The 18617-nt window shown below is 53.9% G+C and overlaps 1 protein-coding gene across 8 annotated transcripts in view; it reads left to right on the forward strand.

Annotated features, from left to right (window-relative positions):
• The first annotated feature begins 555 nt into the window (after positions 1–555).
• Positions 556–18617, forward strand: part of LOC116937994 (clathrin light chain A-like) — a 46224-nt gene continuing 28162 nt past the window's right edge. For all 8 annotated transcript variants that reach the window (XM_076058965.1, XM_076058963.1, XM_076058968.1 and 5 more), the window contains exons 1-2: positions 556–688; positions 15747–15796. In XM_076058965.1, coding sequence (XP_075915080.1) covers positions 577–688; positions 15747–15796 — 162 coding nt within the window. In that variant the 5' untranslated portion in view covers positions 556–576. The remainder of the gene's footprint in view (positions 689–15746; positions 15797–18617) is intronic.

Here is an 18617-nt window from a genome sequence, read left to right on the forward strand (position 1 = left end):
GGGAGTGGTGGGGTGGGTGAGTGGTGGTGGTGAGTGGTGGGGTGAGTGGTGTGGTGGTGAGTGGTGGGGTGGGTGAGTGGTGTGGTGAGTGGTGGGGTGGGTGAGTGGTGTGTGGTGGTGAGTGGTGGGGTGGGTGAGTGGTGTGGTGAGTGTGGGAGTGGCGGCGGTGGTGGTGGCGGTGCGGTGGGGATGATGGGGATGGTGATGGGGGGTGGAGCGGTGATGGAGGGAGACGTGGGGGCGATGGATGGAGAGGGATTCGGGATCCTCGACTCGGGAGACGTTCCGCACAGCATCGGTGGTGAGTGGTGTGGTGAGTGGTGGGGTGAGTGGTGGGGTGGGTGAGTGGTGGGGTGAGTGATGGTGGTGTGTGGTGAGTGGTGGGGTGGGTGAGTGGTGTGGTGAGTGGTGGGGTGAGTGGTGGTGAGTGGTGGGGTGGGTGAGTGGTGGTGGGGTGGGTGAGTGGTGGTGGTGAGTGTGGGAGTGGTGGTGGTGAGTGTGGGAGTGGTGGTGGTGAGTTGTGTGGTGGGGAGTGGTGAGTGTGGGAGTGGTGGTGGTGGTGGCGGAGCGGCGGGGATGATGGGGATGGTGATGGGGGGTGGAGCGGTGATGGAGGGAGACGTGGGGGCGATGGATGGAGAGGGATTCGGGATCCTCGACTCGGGAGACGTTCCGCACAGCATCGGTGGTGAGTGGTGTTGTGGTGGTGAGTGGTGGTGGTGAGTGGTGGTGGTGAGTGTGGTAGTGGGGTGGGTGAGTGGGGTGGTGGGTGAGGGGTGGGGTGGTGGTGGGGTGGTGGTGAGTGTGGGAGTGGTGAGTGGTGGTGGTGGGGTGGAGTGGGTGAGTGGGGTGGGTGAGGGGTGGGTGGTGTGGTGGTGAGTGGTGGGGTGGGTGAGTGGTGGGGTGGGTGAGTGGTGGGGTGGGTGAGTGGTGGGGTGGGTGAGTGCGGTGGTGGAGTGGGTGTGTGGTGGTGAGTGGTGGGGTGGGTGGGTGAGTGGTGGGGTGGGTGAGTGTTTGGGTGGGTGAGTGGTGTGGTGGGTGAGTGTTGGGGTGGGTGAGTGGTGTGGTGGGTGAGTGGTGTGGTGGAGTGGTGGTGTGGTGAGTGGTGGTGTGGAGTGGTGTGGTGGTGGTGAGTGGTGGTGTGGGTGAATGGTGGTGGTGAATGGGGTGGGTGATTGGTGGTGGTGGTGGTGGTGGTGGTGAGTGGTGTGGTGGGTGAGTGGTGTGGTGGGGCGGGTGAGTGTGGGAGTGGTGGTGGTGAGTGGTGTGGTGGAGTGGGTGAGTAGTGGTGTGGGTGGTGAGTGGTGGTGTGGGTGAGTGGTGCGGTGGGATGGGTGAGTGGTGGTGGGGTGGGTGAGTTGTGGTGGTGAGTGGTGGTGTGGGTGAGGTGGTGGGGTGGATGAGTGGTGTGGTGGGGTGGGTGAGTGGTGTGAGTGGTGGGGTGGGTGAGTGGTGGGGTGGAGTGGGTGAGTGGTGGTGGTGGTGAGTGGTGGGGTGGGTGAGTGGTGGTGTGGGGGAGTGGTGGTGGTGAGTGGTGGTGGGTGAGTGGTGTGGTGGGTGAGTGGTGTGGTGGGTGAGTGGTGGGGTGGGTGAGTGGTGGGGTGGGTGAGTGGTGGGGTGGGTGAGTGGTGGGGTGGGTGAGTGGTGGGGTGGGTGAGTGGTGGGGTGGGTGAGTGGTGGGGTGGGTGAGTGGTGGTGTGGGTGAGTGGTGTGGTGGGTGAGTGGTGTGGTGGGTGAGTGGTGGGGTGGGTGAGTGGTGGGGTGGGTGAGTGGTGGGGTGGGTGAGTGGTGGGGTGGGTGAGTGGTGGGGTGGGTGAGTGGTGGGGTGGGTGAGTGGTGGTGTGGGGGAGTGGTGGTGGTGAGTGGTGGTGGGTGAGTGGTGGGGTGGGTGAGTGGTGGGGTGGGTGAGTGGTGGGGTGGGTGAGTGGTGGGGTGGGTGAGTGGTGGTGAGTGGTGGTGGGTGAGTGGTGGGGTGGGTGAGTGGTGGTGGTGAGTGGGTGAGTGGTGGTGGTGAGTGATAGGTGGTGGGGGGAGTGGTGAGTGACGGTGAGGAGTGGTGAGTGATGAGAGTGGTGAGTGGGGGGGAGTGGTGGGCGTGGTAGTGGTGGTGATGGTGTTAGTGGTGATGTGTTGGAAGTCGTGGTGATGGTGTTAGTAGTGATGTGATGGTAGTAGTGGTGATGGTGTTAGTAGTGGTGTGATGGTAGTCGTGGTGATGGTGTTAGTAGTGGTGTGATGGTAGTCGTGGTGATGGTGTTAGTAGTGATGTGATGGTAGTGGTGGTGATGGTGTTAGTGGTGGTGTGATGGTAGTCGTGGTGGTGGTGTTAGTGGTGATGTGATTGTAGGCGTGTGGTGGTGTTAGTAGTGATGTGATGGTAGTCGTGGTGATGGTGTTAGTGGTGATGTGATGGTAGTCGTGGTGATGGTGTTAGTGGTGATGTGATGGTAGTCGTGGTGATGGTGTTAGTGGTGATGTGATGGTAGTCGTGGTGATGGTGTTAGTGGTGATGTGATGGTAGTCGTGGTGATGGTGTTAGTGGTGATGTGATGGTAGTCGTGGTGATGGTGTTAGTAGTGGTGTGATGGTAGTCGTGGTGATGGTGTTAGTGGTGATGTGATGGTTGTCGTGGTGATGGTGTTAGTAGTGATGTGATGGTAGTCGTGGTGATGGTGTTAGTGGTGATGTGATGGTAGTCGTGGTGATGGTGTTAGTAGCGGTGTGATGGTAGTAGTGGTGATGGTGTTAGTAGTGGTGTGATGGTAGTCGTGGTGATGGTGTTAGTAGTGGTGTGATGGTAGTCGTGGTGATGGTGTTAGTAGTGGTGTGATGGTAGTCGTGGTGGTGGTGATGTGATGGTAGTCGTGGTGATGGTGTTAGTAGTGATGTGTTGGTAGTCGTGGTGGTGGTGTTAGTAGTGATGTGTTGGTAGTCGTGGTGGTGTTAGTAGTGATGTGTTGGTAGTCGTGGTGATGGTGTTAGTGGTGATGTGATGATAGTCGTGGTGGTGGTGTTAGTAGTGATGTGATGGTAGTCGTGGTGATGGTGTTAGTAGTGATGTGATGGCAGTCGTGGTGATGGTGTTAGTGGTGTTGTGATGGTAGTCGTGGTGGTGGTGATGGTAGTGGTGGTGGTGTTAGTAGTGATGTGGTGGTAGTCGTGGTGATGGTAGTAGTGGTGGTGGTGTTAGTGTAATGACGACTTGACTTGTCTTGAGATACTATATATTTTTTTATTTATCAGGAGCCACGTGCTCCCACTCGAACAGGCGGAGACCCTCGCTGAGTCTTCCGTGCGTCTCCCTTGTATACGGCCCGAGGCAACGCCCTCATTCCGGAACCTTCTCGCTAGTTCTAGACGCTCGCTCTACCGGCAGACTCCACCATCCTCTTCCGTCACCTGGCCACGCTCCGATTCTCGATCATTCCCACGGCCACCAGTCCACTCACACTGCAGACTGACTCCCCTGTCACTACCTCCTTTGGCCACCAGTCCACTCACACTGCAGGCTGATTTGCCTGTCATTTCCTCCTTTGGCCACCAGTCCACTCGCACTGCAGGCTGACTCCTCTGTCATTACTTCCCGTGGCCACCAGTCCACTCGTACTGCAGGCTGACTCCTCTGTCATTACCTCCCGTGGTCACCAGTCCACTCACACTGCAGGCTGACTTCCCTGTCGTTACCTCCCGTGGCCACCAGTCCACTCACACTGCAGGCTGACTCCTCTGTCATTACCTCCCGTGGCCACCAGTCCTCTCACACTCCAGGCTGACTCCCCCTGTCATTACCTCCCGTGGCCACCAGTCCGCTCACACTGCAGACTGACTCCCCTGTCATTACCTCCCGTGGCCACCAGTCCACTCACACTGCAGGCTGACTCCCCTGTCATTACCTCCCGTGGCCACCAGTCCACTCACACTGCAGGCTGACTCCTCTGTCACTACCTCCCGTGGTCACCAGTCCACTCACACTGCAGGCTGACTTCCCTGTCGTTACCTCCCGTGGCTACCAGTCAACTCACACTACAGGCTGACTCCTCTGTCATTACCTCCCGTGGCCACCAGTCCACTCACACTGTAGGCTGACTCCCCTGTCATTACCTCCCGTGGCCACCAGTCCACTCACACTGCAGGCTGACTCCTCTGTCATTACCTCCCGTGGGCACCAGTCCACTCACACTGCAGACTGACTCCCCTGTCATTACCTCCCGTGGCCACCAGTCCACTCACACTCCAGGCTGACTCCCCTGTCATTACCTCCCGTGACCACCAGTCCACTCACACTGCAGGCTGACTCCTCTGTCATTACCTCCCGTGGCCACCAGTCCACTCACACTGCAGGCTGACTCCCCTGTCATTACCTCCCGTGGCCACCAGTCCACTCACACTGCAGGCTGACTTCCCTGTCATTACCTCCCGTGGCCACCAGTCCACTCACACTGCAGGCTGACTCCTCTGTCGTTACCTCCCGTGGCCACCAGTCCACTCACACTGCAGGCTGACTCCTCTGTCATTACCTCCCTTGGCCACCAGTCCACTCACACTGTAGGCTGACTCCCCTGTCATTACCTCCCTTGACCACCAGTCCACTCACACTGCAGGCTGACTCATCTGTCATTACCTCCCGTGGCCACTAGTCCACTCACACCGTAGGTTGATTCCCCTGTCATTACCTCCCGTGGCCACCAGTCCACTCACACTGCAGGCTGACTCCCCTGTCATCACCTCCCGTGGCCACCAGTCCACTCACACCGTAGGTTGATTCCCCTGTCATTACCTCCCGTGGCCACCGGTCACCTCACACTGCAGGCTGACTCCCCCTGTCATTACCTCCCTTGGCCACCAGTCCACTCACACTGCAGGCTGACTCACCTGTCACTACCTCCCTTGGCCACCAGTCCACTCACACTCACAACTGACTCCCCTGTCATTATCTCCCGTGGCCACCAGTCCACTCACACTGCAGACTGACTCCCCTGTCATTACCTCCCGTGGCCACCAGTCCACTCACACCGTAGGTTGATTCCCCTGTCATTACCTCCCTTGGCCACCAGTCCGCTCACACTGCAGGCTGACTCCTCTGTCATTACCTCCCGTGACCACCAGTCCACTCAGACTGCAGACTGACTCCCCTGTCATTACCTCCCGTGGCCACCAGTCCACTCACACCGTAGGTTGACTCCCCTGTCATTACCTCCCGTGGCCACCAGTCCACTCACACTGCAGGCTGACTCCACCTGTCATTACCTCCCGTGGCCACTAGTCCACTCACACTGCAGGCTGACTCCCCTGTCATCACCTCCCTCGGCCACCAGTCCACTCGTACTGCAGGCTGACTCCTCTGTCATTACCTCCCGTGGCCACCAGTCCACTCACACTGCAGGCTGACTCCCCTGTCATTACCTCCCGTGGCCACCAGTCCACTCACACTGCAGGCTGACTCCTCTGTCATTACCTCCCGTGGCCACCAGTCCACTCACACTCCAGGCTGACTCCCCTGTCATTACCTCCCGTGGCCACCAGTCCACTCACACCGTAGGTTGATTCCCCTGTCATTACCTCCCGTGGCCACCAGTCCACTCACACTGCGGACTGACTCCCCTGTCACTACCTCCCTTGGCCACCAGTCCACTCACACTGCAGGCTGACTCCTCTGTCATTACCTCCCGTGGCCACCAGTCCACACACACCGTAGGTTGACTCTCCTGTCATTACCTCCCGTGGTCACCAGTCCACTCACACTACAGGCTGACTCCTCTGTCATTACCTCCCGTGGTCACCAGTCCCTTCACTCACAACTGACTCCCCTGTCATTACCTCCCTTGGCCACCAGTCCACTCACACCGTAGGCTGACTCCTCTGTCACTACCTCCCGTGGCCACCAGTCCACTCACACTGCAGGCTGACTCCTCTGTCACTACCTCCCGTGGCCACCAGTCCACTCACACTGCAGGCTGACTCCCCTGTCATTACCTCCCGTGGCCACCAGTCCACTCACACTGCAGACTGACTCCCCTGTCATTACCTCCCGTGGCCACCATTCCACTCACACCGTAGGCTGACTCCCCTGTCATTACCTCCCGTGGCCACCAGTCCACTCACACTGCAGGCTCACTCCCCTGTCATTACCTCCCGTGGCCACCAGTCCACTCACACTGCAGACTGACTCCCCGCATCGGCCTCGCAGAGAACCCTGCCCGCGTGACCTACCGAACAACGACAACCTGACGCGATGAGCGAGTGGCCGATCGACGTGGCCGATCGACGTAGCCGTGGAAGCTCTCTCGACTGGGGTCAAGGACCCCAGTCGAGAGATCTGGAGCGGCAGCGTCCTGCGGGCGGCCCAGTGCGTTAGCGGGGTCGCACGGCCACCTCGGGGAGGCTTCGGCCCGGCACGTCGGACGCCCCGGACCCCCCGGCCGCACGGGGCCTACGTTGATGAGACGTGCGGCCCGCCCGCACCCGCCACGCGCTGTGGCCGATGCACCCCTCTTGCGATTTCGACCGGACCTCGCCGCGGGGGGGTGGCGTGCTCGGTGGCACCTGCCGGGCAGAGCCGCCGTGAGGCGGCTTCCAGACCCCCGACCCCGAGCGTAACCCGGCCGGCGGCAGGGGGGGGTTTCGCCCCGTCGTTTATCCGAGGCTCCGAGGCTCCGAGGCTCCGAACCCATATGCTCGGCTCTTTCGGTAAAGTCGCGTTGAAGGGAAACGATAAAATATATATAAAAACAATTTTTTTTTTTTAAATCCTCGCGACGTTTCGACCAGAACGCAAACGGGCGGCGGTCCGCATTTATTTATTTTTTAAACGGTGTTTGTGTTTATTTTAAAAAAAAAAAACACGTCAGCACCACGGGCAGCGATTTTGGCAGTTTGTTTGGAAGGACGAGTCCATCTATTTTGATTTAAAGCTTTCGTGACTGCAGTGATTCACATTCTAAGCTCTTTCGGTAAAGTCACCACGTTGAAGGGAAACAATAAAATAATAAAAAATATATATATAACACACAATAAAAATTCTCGCGACGTTTCGACCGTAACACAAACGGTCGTCATCAGGTGTGAAGAAAAAAATAAAAAACCACCTGATGGCGACCGTTTGTGTTATGGTCGAAACGTCGTGATAATTTTTATTGTTATATATATTTTATTATTCTGTTGTTGTTTCCCTTCAACGTGACTTTAACCGAGAAGAGCTAAGAATATGAATTACTGCAGTCGCGACAGCTTGGAATCAGCTCTTAACCCAGCCGAGCCTCTACGGAGAGACTTTTGCGAACACGGAAAGGGACCCAGAATATCCAACACGCACCGACCACTTCATCCGGGACGCTGTGACGGACTGCTATGGGGGCTGTGACCTCTGCAACGGCGTGCGCACTCCGTACAACTCAAGTGATTCACATCATATAGAAATAGGTTTTTACCCTTTTAACTGGCACAAAAACTGACACCTTTATTCAAGGCATCAGCAAAAAAAGACAACTCTGGTAGTAACATGAACTGTCCTTGAATTTGATTGGTCCACACCCGTTGGATATTCTGGGTCCCTTTCCGTGAGTTGTGTGACGCCTTTTGGCGTCTTCTGGTCCAACACCAGTGGAGACTAAAGGGCTCTAAGAAAAGCCGTCTCGGGTGTGGACCAATCAAATTCAAGGACAGTGCCAATATCATTATCAGAGTTGCCTTTTTTTTTGCATTTTGACTGCTTGTGTTGTGGTTATTGCAGACATGATGCCTTGAATAAAGGTGTCAGTTTTTCGTGCCAGTTAAAAGGGTAAAACCTATTCCTATATCTTGTTTCTGGCAAAGGAGGTCTCATAATGTAAATGCTCACCCCGAGCCCTCAATACTCTGATAGTGCGCTGTTTTTGAGTTGTACGCCTTTTGGCGTCTTCTGGTCCAACACCAAGTTTAGACTAGGCTCTAAGAAAAGCCGTCTCGGGTGTGGACCAATCAAATTCAAGGACAGTGCCAATATCATTATCAGAGTTGTCTTTTTTTGTTTGTTTGCATTTTGACTGCGTTGTGTTGTGGTTATTGCAGACATGATGCCTTCTTGAATCAAGGTGCCAGTTTTTGTGCCAGTTAAAAGAGCAAAAAAACCTATTTCTATATCTTGTTTCTGGCAAAGGAGGTCTCATAATGTAAATGCTCACCCCGAGCCCTCAATACTCTGATAGTGCGCTGTTTTTGAGTTGTACGCCTTTTGGCGTCTTCTGGTCCAACACCAAGTTTAGACTAGGCTCTAAGAAAAGCCGTCTCGGGTGTGGACCAATCAAATTCAAGGACAGTGCCAATATCATTATCAGAGTTGTCTTTTTTTTTTGTTTGCATTTTGACTGCGTTGTGTTGCGGTTATTGCAGACACGATGCCTTCTTGAATAAAGGTGTCAGTTTTTGTGCCAGTTAAAAGGGTAAAACCTATTCCTATATCTTGTTTCTGGCAAAGGAGGTCTCATAATGTAAATGCTCACCCCGAGCCCTCAATACTCTGATAGTGCGCTGTTTTTGAGTTGTACGCCTTTTGGCGTCTTCTGGTCCAACACCAAGTTTAGACTAGGCTCTAAGAAAACCCATCTCGGGTGTGGACCAATCAAATTCAAGGACAGTGCCAATATCATTATCAGAGTTGTCTTTTTTTTTGTTTGCATTTTGACTGCGTTGTGTTGTGGTTATTGCAGACACGATGCCTTCTTGAATCAAGGTGTCAGTTTTTGTGCCAGTTAAAAGGGCAAAAAAACCTATTTCTATATCTTGTTTCTGGCAAAGGAGGTCTCATAATGTAAATGCTCACCCCGAGCCCTCAATACTCTGATAGTGCGCTGTTTTTTAGTTGTACGCCTTTTGGCGTCTTCTGGTCCAACACCAAGTTTAGACTAGGCTCTAAGAAAAGCCGTCTCGGGTGTGGACCAATCAAATTCAAGGACAGTGCCAATATCATTATCAGAGTTGTCTTTTTTTTTTTGCATTTTGACTGCGTTGTGTTGTGGTTATTGCAGACACGATGCCTTCTTGAATCAAGGTGTCAGTTTTTGTGCCAGTTAAAAGGGCAAAAAACCTATTTCTATATCTTGTTTCTGGCAAAGGAGGTCTCATAATGTAAATGCTCACCCCGAGCCCTCAATACTCTGATAGTGCGCTGTTTTTGAGTTGTACGCCTTTTGGCATCTTCTGGTCCAACACCAAGTTTAGACTAGGCTCTAAGAAAAGCCGTCTCGGGTGTGGACCAATCAAATTCAAGGACAGTGCCAATATCATTATCAGAGTTGTCTTTTTTTCTTTTTTGTTTGCATTTTGACTGCGTTGTGTTGTGGTTATTGCAGACACGATGCCTTCTTGAATCAAGGTGTCAGTTTTTCGTGCCAGTTAAAAGGGCAAAAAAACCTATTTCTACATCTAGTTACCGGCAAAGGAGGTCTCGTAATGATTCACATCGGCTGACATTCCTGGCCAGTGGAAATGGCGTTGCGAAGTCGACCGGGGCTTGCAACGTCCCAGGTGCGGCAGCAGCAGCTTCAGCTTCGTCTCGCGCGCCTCAGACGTGAGCTAAACCCCCTCGGGGGGATGCGGGAACGGACCGGGCCGTCGCCGCCGAGCGATTCCCCATCCCTCGTGGTTAGCGGCCCTGCCAAGGCCGACGGCATCCATTTGCAACAGGCGCGTGAGGCCCAGTGCGCTGTCTTTGTGGGCTTGCGCGTTTCCTCTCGAAGTGAAGCGCCCGTTCTTGACCCGAGATATAGGGCAGGCCCTATGCCCAGATCGCTGGCGTTTGACGCTAAGATGAAGGGGCAAGGAGAGGTGCGTTTTGACGGAGGGGGGTGGTGGTGGTGGTGGTGCGTTTTGACGGTCGCCTAGCGCGACAAAGGCCACCGCCTCGCCCCCCCCATTCGAACTTTTGGCTCTCGGCGGTTTCGCGCATGTGCAGTGACTAACTCTGAGACGGCGGAAACTTTGGGGGCACTTCTTTGTTGACGCCCCGAGACGGTAAGGACGGAGACGAGAACCAGAAGAGCGGTGACGAAGGGCTTGGGCAGCACGACGGAGATCCCACTCCAACGACAGCCCCCGAGGTCTCCTACAGGGGGGGCCTCTCTTGTACCGTCAGCGTCGCCTGGCTCCGCCCCCGGCCGCGCCCCCCCTTCCGGAAGCTACCAGCAGGCTCCTGGTGTGCCCCTTCTGTGACCTTTGCCCTAGATCCCCTTCTCGTGTGTATCCTGGCCTGCTGACGTCAGGACTGCCGTACACCGGCCCGCGACACTTTGTAAGGGGTTTTTTTTTACAATGGTCGCGAATCGTGGGGCAAAAACCGCCTGTAATGGGAGGCAAATCCGACGAAACTTCGGACTTTTGGGTCGGCCAATCCCGCGCACACGCCCTTTTTTTGGGGGGTGCCTGTAGCTGCCCCGGACGCGCTCACAATGTGCCCCAAGTACCGTACCTGGGTTTACAATAGGTGACATTTGGCCGGCTTCAGTTTCAAATTAGCAGAGCATGCCCTGGTCAACACTGGACGCAACCATTTGCAAATGCTCCTCGAACGCATGACTGCAAGAACCAGCTCCACGAGTCTCTGAAACGTGGCAGGCGCCGAATGTAAACCCATCGGGAGACGGCTGAACTGGCAAAGGCCCCGTGAGGTGTACGAAATGCAGTTTTTGGTTTTGACGATTCATCCAAGGGGCAGTTTGCCGAAAATCCCGACGGTGATTCCAGCGGCGGTTCGTTGGACGAGGCCTAACAGCGCGTCCAACGCAATCGTCCGTGCGCGCATCAGCCCACCGATACCTTGTTTAGATTTCGGAAAACGACACAGAACCCCGGGCTGCTTGGCGGTGACACTATCTCTGCAGCTAACATCTCGTCCCACCGCCCGTTTCACTTGCTGCTCCTCCTCAGCTGGACTCGTACGATACACGCGTTTTGGCGAATGGGGGCTGCGTCCCCCCCCCCCGTATCAATGCGGCGATGCAACAGGGAAGTGGGGCCGATTTTAGAATTTCAACTTGACCGAAAACGTTCAGGAAGTGCAGCAGTAACGGCTTCGATTTGCACCGTTGCACCTCGGGACAATTCCGTGTTCTTCTCGGCGAAGGTTTTTCCCCGCCCGCGTTCCGCCCGACGAGGCGTTTTCCTCCACCCGCTGCCGCCCGCGGCAGGCCCTGCCGCTGGGTCGCCTATCACAGCGCCGCCTTGAACCGTAGCCGTCGTTCCCACCCGCCCATTCAGCGCCCTTCCGGAAACGGCTGCTGACCCGGGTCGGCCGCGCGTAACCGCTCGTGGTGTCCCGAGGGGGAAACCAACGCTTGCCTGCCCGGCATCCTCTTCAAAAAGTCGCTTCCAAACAGGCTCGGCGGGAGGGGGTCGGGGTCGGGGTCGGGCCCCCCCCCCCCCCCCATCATCGCGAACACCCCCCCCCGATCGTTAACGCAGGTCGGAACCCGGCCCACGGTCCCCGTGCCGCGCCCCCCCTCCGTTGGCCGCGACATTGCTGGCTCGTGAACGGTGCTACGCGGCGGCTACCTGGCGGCCGCATGCTATCATCAACTCTGAAATGATAGCGGCCGGTGTCGGCTCGAAGCTCTCGGACCCCTCTGCTCCGCCAGTGGTGGTGGTGTTAGGAGTGGTGGTGATGATGGCGGTGATGGTAGCGGTGACGGTGGTGATGTTGTGATGGTAGTGGTGGTGAGTAGTAGTGGTGGTGTTAGTAGTGGTGATGATGGCGGTGATGGTAGTGGTGACGGTGGTGATGTTGAGAGTAGTAGTAGTGGTGTTAGTAGTGATGGTAAGCAGTAGTAGTAGTGGTGGTGGTGATGTGATATTAGTGGTGAGTCGTAATGGTTGTGTTAGTAGTGGTGATGATGGCGGTGATGGTAGTGGTGACGGTGGTGATGTTGATGGTAGTGGTGAGTAATAGTGGTGGTGTTAGTAGTGGTGATGATATTGGTGATGGTAGTGGTGACGGTGGTGATGTTGATAGTAGTGGTGAGTAGTGGTGGTGTTAGTAGTGGTGAGTAGTAGTGGTGGTGGTAGTAGTGATGGTAAGTAGTAGTGGTGGTGGTGGTGAGTAGCGGTGATGGTCAGTAGTCATAGTGATGGTGACTAGTAGCAGTGGTTGGTGGTGATGTTGATAGTAGTGGTGAGTAGTAGTGGTGGTGTTAGTAGTGGTGATGATGGCGGTGATGGTAGTGGTGACGGTGGTGATGTTGATGGTAGTGGTGAGTAGTAGTGGTGGTGTTAGTAGTGATGGTAAGCAGTAGTAGTAGTGGTTGGTGGTGATGTTGATAGTAGTGGTGAGTAGTAATGGTGGTGTTAGTAGTGGTAGTGGTGATGATAGTGGTGATGGTAGTGGTGACGGTGGTGATGTTGATAGTAGTGGTGAGTAGTAGTGGTGGTGTTAGTAGTGGTGATGATGGCGGTGATGGTAGTGGTGACGGTGGTGATGTTGATGGTAGTGGTGAGTAGTAGTGGTGGTGTTAGTAGTGATGGTAAGCAGTAGTGGTGGTGGTGGTGGTGATGTGATATTAGTGGTGAGTAGTAGTAGTGGTGGTGTTAGTAGTGATGGTAAGCAGTAGTAGTGGTGGTGATGTGATATTAGTGGTGGGTAGTAGTGGTGGTGTTAGTAGTGATGTTGTTAGTAGTAGTAGTAGTGGTGGTGGTGATGTGATATTAGTGGTGAGTAGTAGTGGTGGTGTTAGTAGTGATGTTGTTAGTAGTAGTAGTAGTGGTGGTGGTGGTGATGTGATATTAGTGGTGAGTAGTAATGGTGGTGTTAGTAGTGGTGATGATAGTGGTGATGGTAGTAGTGACGGTGGTGATGTTGATGGTAGTGGTGAGTAGTAGTAGTGGTGGTGGTGGTGATGTGATATTAGTGGTGAGTAGTAGTGGTGGTGTTAGTAGTGATGGTAAGTAGTAGTAGTAGTGGTGGTGGTGGTGGTGATGTGATATTAGTGGTGAGTAGTAATGGTGGTGTTAGTAGTGATGGTAAGCGGTAGTGGTAGTAGTGGTTGGTGGTGATGTTGATAGTAGTGGTGAGTAGTAGTGGTGGTGTTAGTAGTGATGGTAAGTAGTAGTAGTAGTGGTTGGTGGTGATGTGATATTAGTGGTGAGTAGTAGTGGTGGTGTTAGTAGTGATGGTAAGCAGTAGTGGTAGTAGTGGTGGTGATGTGATATTAGTGGTGAGTAGTAGTGGTGGTGGTGTTAGTAGTGATGGTAAGCAGTAGTGGTAGTAGTGGTGGTGATGTGATATTAGTGGTGAGTAGTAGTGGTGGTGGTGTTAGTAGTGATGTTGTGAGTAGTAGTGATGGTGGTGATGTTGATGGTAGTGGTGAGTAGTAGTAGTGGTGGTGTTAGTAGTAGTGGTGGTGGTGGTGATGGTAGTGGTGACGGTGGTGATGTTGATGGTAGTGGTGAGTAGTAGTAGTAGTGGTGGTGTTAGTAGTAGTGGTGGTGGTGGTGATGTGATATTAGTGGTGAGTAGTAGTGGTGAGTAGTAGTGGTGGTGTTAGTGGTGGTGGTGATGTGATATTAGTGGTGAGTAGTAGTGGTGAGTAGTAATGGTGGTGTTAGTGGTGGTGATGTGATATTAGCGGTGAGTAGTGCCCGCGGCAAGCCAGACTCCCCCCCCCCCCTTCTCCGCCGAATGTCCGACTCGGCCCTCCCGGCTTGGGGAGTCGGAACTCGCCGCTTGCTCGCTACCGGCGAAGGCTTTGCGGGGGCGATGACGGAGCCCGGAGGCGGTGCGACCTCTTGGATGTGCGCGGTGGCGATTTCGGCCCTCCTCGTTGCCGCGGCAGTTTCCTTCGTTCACCCGCGGGGTCGTTCACCCGGGTCCCCCCCCCCCGCCCCGCCGGTTTGGGCGGGGGCGGGGAGGGGAGGGTCTCCTCGTCAGACGTCCTCCTCCTCGTCCTCGTCCTCGTCGGCTTCTCCCTGCGGCCATGCCCCGGCACGATGATTTCCCCGCTTCTGACGCCCATTCGCTCTTGTCCTGGGGAAGGATTCTTTATGAAGGAGGCTCGTTGCCCTCCCTCCCTCCCTCCTGCCGCGAACGGGCGAAGACCCCGCCGCAAATGGCCACGAGCCTCCCTTGCGTATGGATAGTCCCCCCCCCCCTTCCCCCTCCCCGACTTAACGGCGGGGTCCGGCTTGCGATATTTCGACGGCGATGCGGTCAAAATGGTTGAAATGTTTCAAATTTCGCGCGGCAGGCAGACCCAGCGGCGGCGAGCGGGTACGGTTACGTAGCTTCGGCGACACGTTCGGTGCATGTTGACAGGTTGTTTTTTTTCCCCACTATTGGAATTGCGGTTCGCATAGGTAGGCTAAGAATTGACCTTGTTTATTTGCTTAACATTTTACCGTGCAATGCAGTGTTGTAATTAATTAATTAATACATGCAGTATATAGTTTGTACAGTACGGTGCTGTAAATTAGCTCTGTTTTTGCTCGATTATCGCCATTCTTTAAGGCTGAGGCCATCTTCGACTTAACGATATTTTTTGACTTAGGTGTTTGTGGTCGTAACAGGGACGCCCCTGTGTACGATGCGTGGCCACGCCCATGTCCGGTGGCCACGCCCATGTCCGGTGGCCACGCCCATGTCCGGTGGCCACGCCCATGTCCGGAGGCCACGCCCATGTCCGGTGGCCACGCCCATGTCCGGTGGCCACGCCCCTATTCCCCCAACCTTCTCGCTGGCCCTAGACCACGCTCTACAGGTTGACTCCACTGTCCCATTACATCACCTGGCCACGCCCATGTCCGGTGGCCACGCCCATGTCCGGTGGCCACGCCCATTTCCGGTGGCCACGCCCATGTCCGGTGGCCACGCCCATGTCCGGTGGCCACGCCCCTATTCCCCCAACCTTCTCGCTGGCCCGAGACCATGCTCTACAGGTTGACTTCACTGTCCCATTACGTCACCTGGCCACGCTCATGACCGGTGGCCACGCCCATGACCGGTGGCCACGCCCATGTCTGGTGGCCACGCCCCTATTTTCGATCATTGTGGCCACCAGTCCACTCGTGCTGTAGGTTGACTCTATTGTCATTACAGTAGTGATGGTAGTCGTAGTGGTGGTGTAGGTAGTGATGGTAGTCGTAGTGGTGGTGGTGTAGGTAGTGATGGTGGTAGTGGTGGTGGTGTAGGTAGTGATGGTGGTAGTAGTGGTGGTGTAGGTAGTGATGGTGGTGTAGGTAGTGATGGTGGTAGTGGTGGTGGTGTAGGTAGTGATGGTGGTAGTGATGGTGGTGTAGGTAGTGATGGTGGTAGTGGTGGTGGTGTAGGTAGTGATGGTGGTAGTGATGGTGGTGTAGGTAGTGATGGTGGTGTAGGTAGTGATGGTGGTAGTGGTGGTGGTGTTAATAGTGATATGATGGTAGTAGTAGTGGTGGTGGTGGTAGTGATGGTAGTAGTGGTGTTGGTGGTAGTGATATGATGGTGGTAGTGGTGGTGGTGTTAATAGTGATATGATGGTAGTAGTAGTAGTGGTGGTGGTGGTGATTTTAGTAGTGGTGTTGGTGGTAGTGATATGATGGTAGTGATGGTGGTAGTGGTGGTGGTAGTGATATGATGGTAGTAGTAGTGGTGGTGGTGGTAGTGATGGTAGTAGTGGTGTTGGTGGTAGTGATATGATGGTAGTGATGGTGGTAGTGGTGGTGAGTGTGGAGAGAGCGTGGAACTGAGTAGTCATTTTATCTGGCTGAACCCATCATCATCACCACCCTCACTCCGTGTTCCCACACAGACGACTTTGACTTGGGGATGAGTGGTGACCTCAACGGAGACATGTACAAGGTACAGAGACCTCACCACTACTAACACCACCACTTCTACTCACCACTAATATCACATCACCACTACTACTACTACTTACCATCACTACTACCATCACTACCACTACTACTCACCACCACTACTACTCACCACTAATATCACATCACCACCACCACCACCACTACTTCTTACCATCACTACTACCATCACTACGACTACTAACACCACCACTACTCACCACTACTATCACATCACCACCGTCACCACTACCATCACCACTATCATCACCACTGCCACTACTAACACCACCATTACTACTCACCACTAATATCACATCACCACCACCACTACTACTGCTTAACATCACTACTACCATCACTACTACTCACCACCACTACTCACCACCACTATCACATCACCACTATCATCACCACTACTAACACCACCACTACTCACCACTACTATCACATCACCACCCTCACCACTACCATCACCGCCATTACTACTCACCACTAATATCACATCACCACCACCACCACTACTACTGCTTACCATCACTACTGCCATCACTACGACTACTAACACCACCACCACTACTCACCACTACTATCACATCACCACCGTCACCACTACCGTCACCACCATCATCACCACTACCACTACTAACACCACCATTACTACTCACCACTAATATCATCACCACCACTACTGCTTACCATCACTACTACCATCACTACCACTACTACTCACCACTACTATCAACGTCACCACTACCATCACCGCCATCATCACCACTACTAACACCACCACTACTACTCACCACTACTATCAACATCACCACCGTCACCACTACCATCACCACTACCACTACTAACACCACCATTACTACTCACCACTAATATCACATCACCACCACCACTACTACTGCTTACCATCACTACTACCATCACTACCACTACTACTCACCACCACTACTCACCACCACTATCACATCACCACTATCATCACCACTACTAACACCACCATTACTACTCACCACTAATATCACATCACCACCACCACTACTACTGCTTACCATCACTACTACCATCACTACCACTACTACTCACCACCACTACTCACCACCACTATCACATCACCACTATCATCACCACTACTAACACCACCATTACTACTCACCACTAATATCACATCACCACCACCACTACTACTGCTTACCATCACTACTACCATCACTACCACTACTACTCACCACCACTACTCACCACCACTATCACATCACCACTATCATCACCACTACTAACACCACCACTACTCACCACTAATATCACATCACCACCACTACTACTACTGCTTACCATCACTACTACCATCACTACGACTACTAACACCACCACTACTACTCACCACTACTATCACATCACCACCGTCACCACTACCGTCACCACCATCACCACTACTCACCGCTTCTCACCACCACCACTACTACTCCACTACTATCACATTACCACCACCACTACTCACCACCACTACTCAACAATACTATCACCACCACCACCACCACTACCACCGCTACCACCACAACTGCTACTACTCACCATTACTACTATTACTACCATCACCACTACTACTACTCACCACTACTACCACCACCACCACTACTACCATCACCACCACTACCATCACCACTACTACCATCACTACTACCATCACCACCACTACCATCACCACTACTACTACTCACCACTACTACCATCACCACCACTACCTTCACCACCACTACCATCACTACTACCATCACCACCACTACCATCACCACCACTACCATCACCACCACTACCATCACCACCACTACCATCACCACTACTACCACCAACACTACCATCACTACTACCATCACCACCACTACCATCACCACCACTACCATCACCACCACTACCTTCACCACCACTACCATCACCACCACTACCATCACTACTACCATCACCACCACTACCATCACCACTACTACCACCACCACTACCATCACTACTACCATCACCACCACTACCTTCACCACCACTACCATCACTACTACCATCACCACCACTACCATCACCACCACTACCATCACCACCACTACCATCACCACCACTACCATCACTACCACTACCACCACTACTACCATCACTACTACCATCACCACCACTATCATCACCACCACTACCATCACCACCACTACCATCACCACCACTACCATCACCACCACTACCATCACTACCACCACTACCATCACCACCACTACCATCAACACCAACACTACCATCACTACTACCATCACCACCACTACCATCAACACCACTACCATCACCACTACATTGTGAGTGAGTGTGGTTGGTGAGTGTGGTGAGTGAATGGTGAGTGAGTGAGTAGTGAGTGAGTGAGTAGTGAGTGGTGTAGTGAGTGACTGGTGAGTGAGTAGTGAGTGAGTGGTGTAGTGAATGAGTGAGTGGTGAGTTAGTGGTGAGTGAGTGAGTGTAGTGAGTGAGTGGTAAGTGAGTGGTGAGTGAGTGGTGAGTGTCTCCCACAGGACGCTAATGGCCCATCCACAGCTGGTGGTGGAGGTGGTGGCCGTGGTGAGTGAGTGGTGTAGTGAGTGAGTGAGTGGTGTAGTGAGTGGTGAGTGAGTGGTGAGTGAGTGAGTGGTGAGTGAGTGAGTAGTGTAGTGAGTGGTGTAGTGAATGAGTGAGTGGTGTAGCGAGTGAGTGAGTAGTGAGTGAGTGGTGTAGTGAGTGAGTGAGGAGTGAGTGAGTGGTGTAGTGAATGAGTGAGTGGCGTAGTGAGTGAGTGAGTGGTGTAGTGA

Source organism: Petromyzon marinus, assembly GCF_048934315.1.
Source record: "Petromyzon marinus isolate PM22_M1 ecotype Great Lakes invasive population chromosome 83 unlocalized genomic scaffold, UKy_Petmar_22M1.pri1.0 chr83_unloc.2, whole genome shotgun sequence".
In the NCBI taxonomy this organism is placed as follows: Eukaryota; Metazoa; Chordata; class Hyperoartia; order Petromyzontiformes; family Petromyzontidae; genus Petromyzon; species Petromyzon marinus.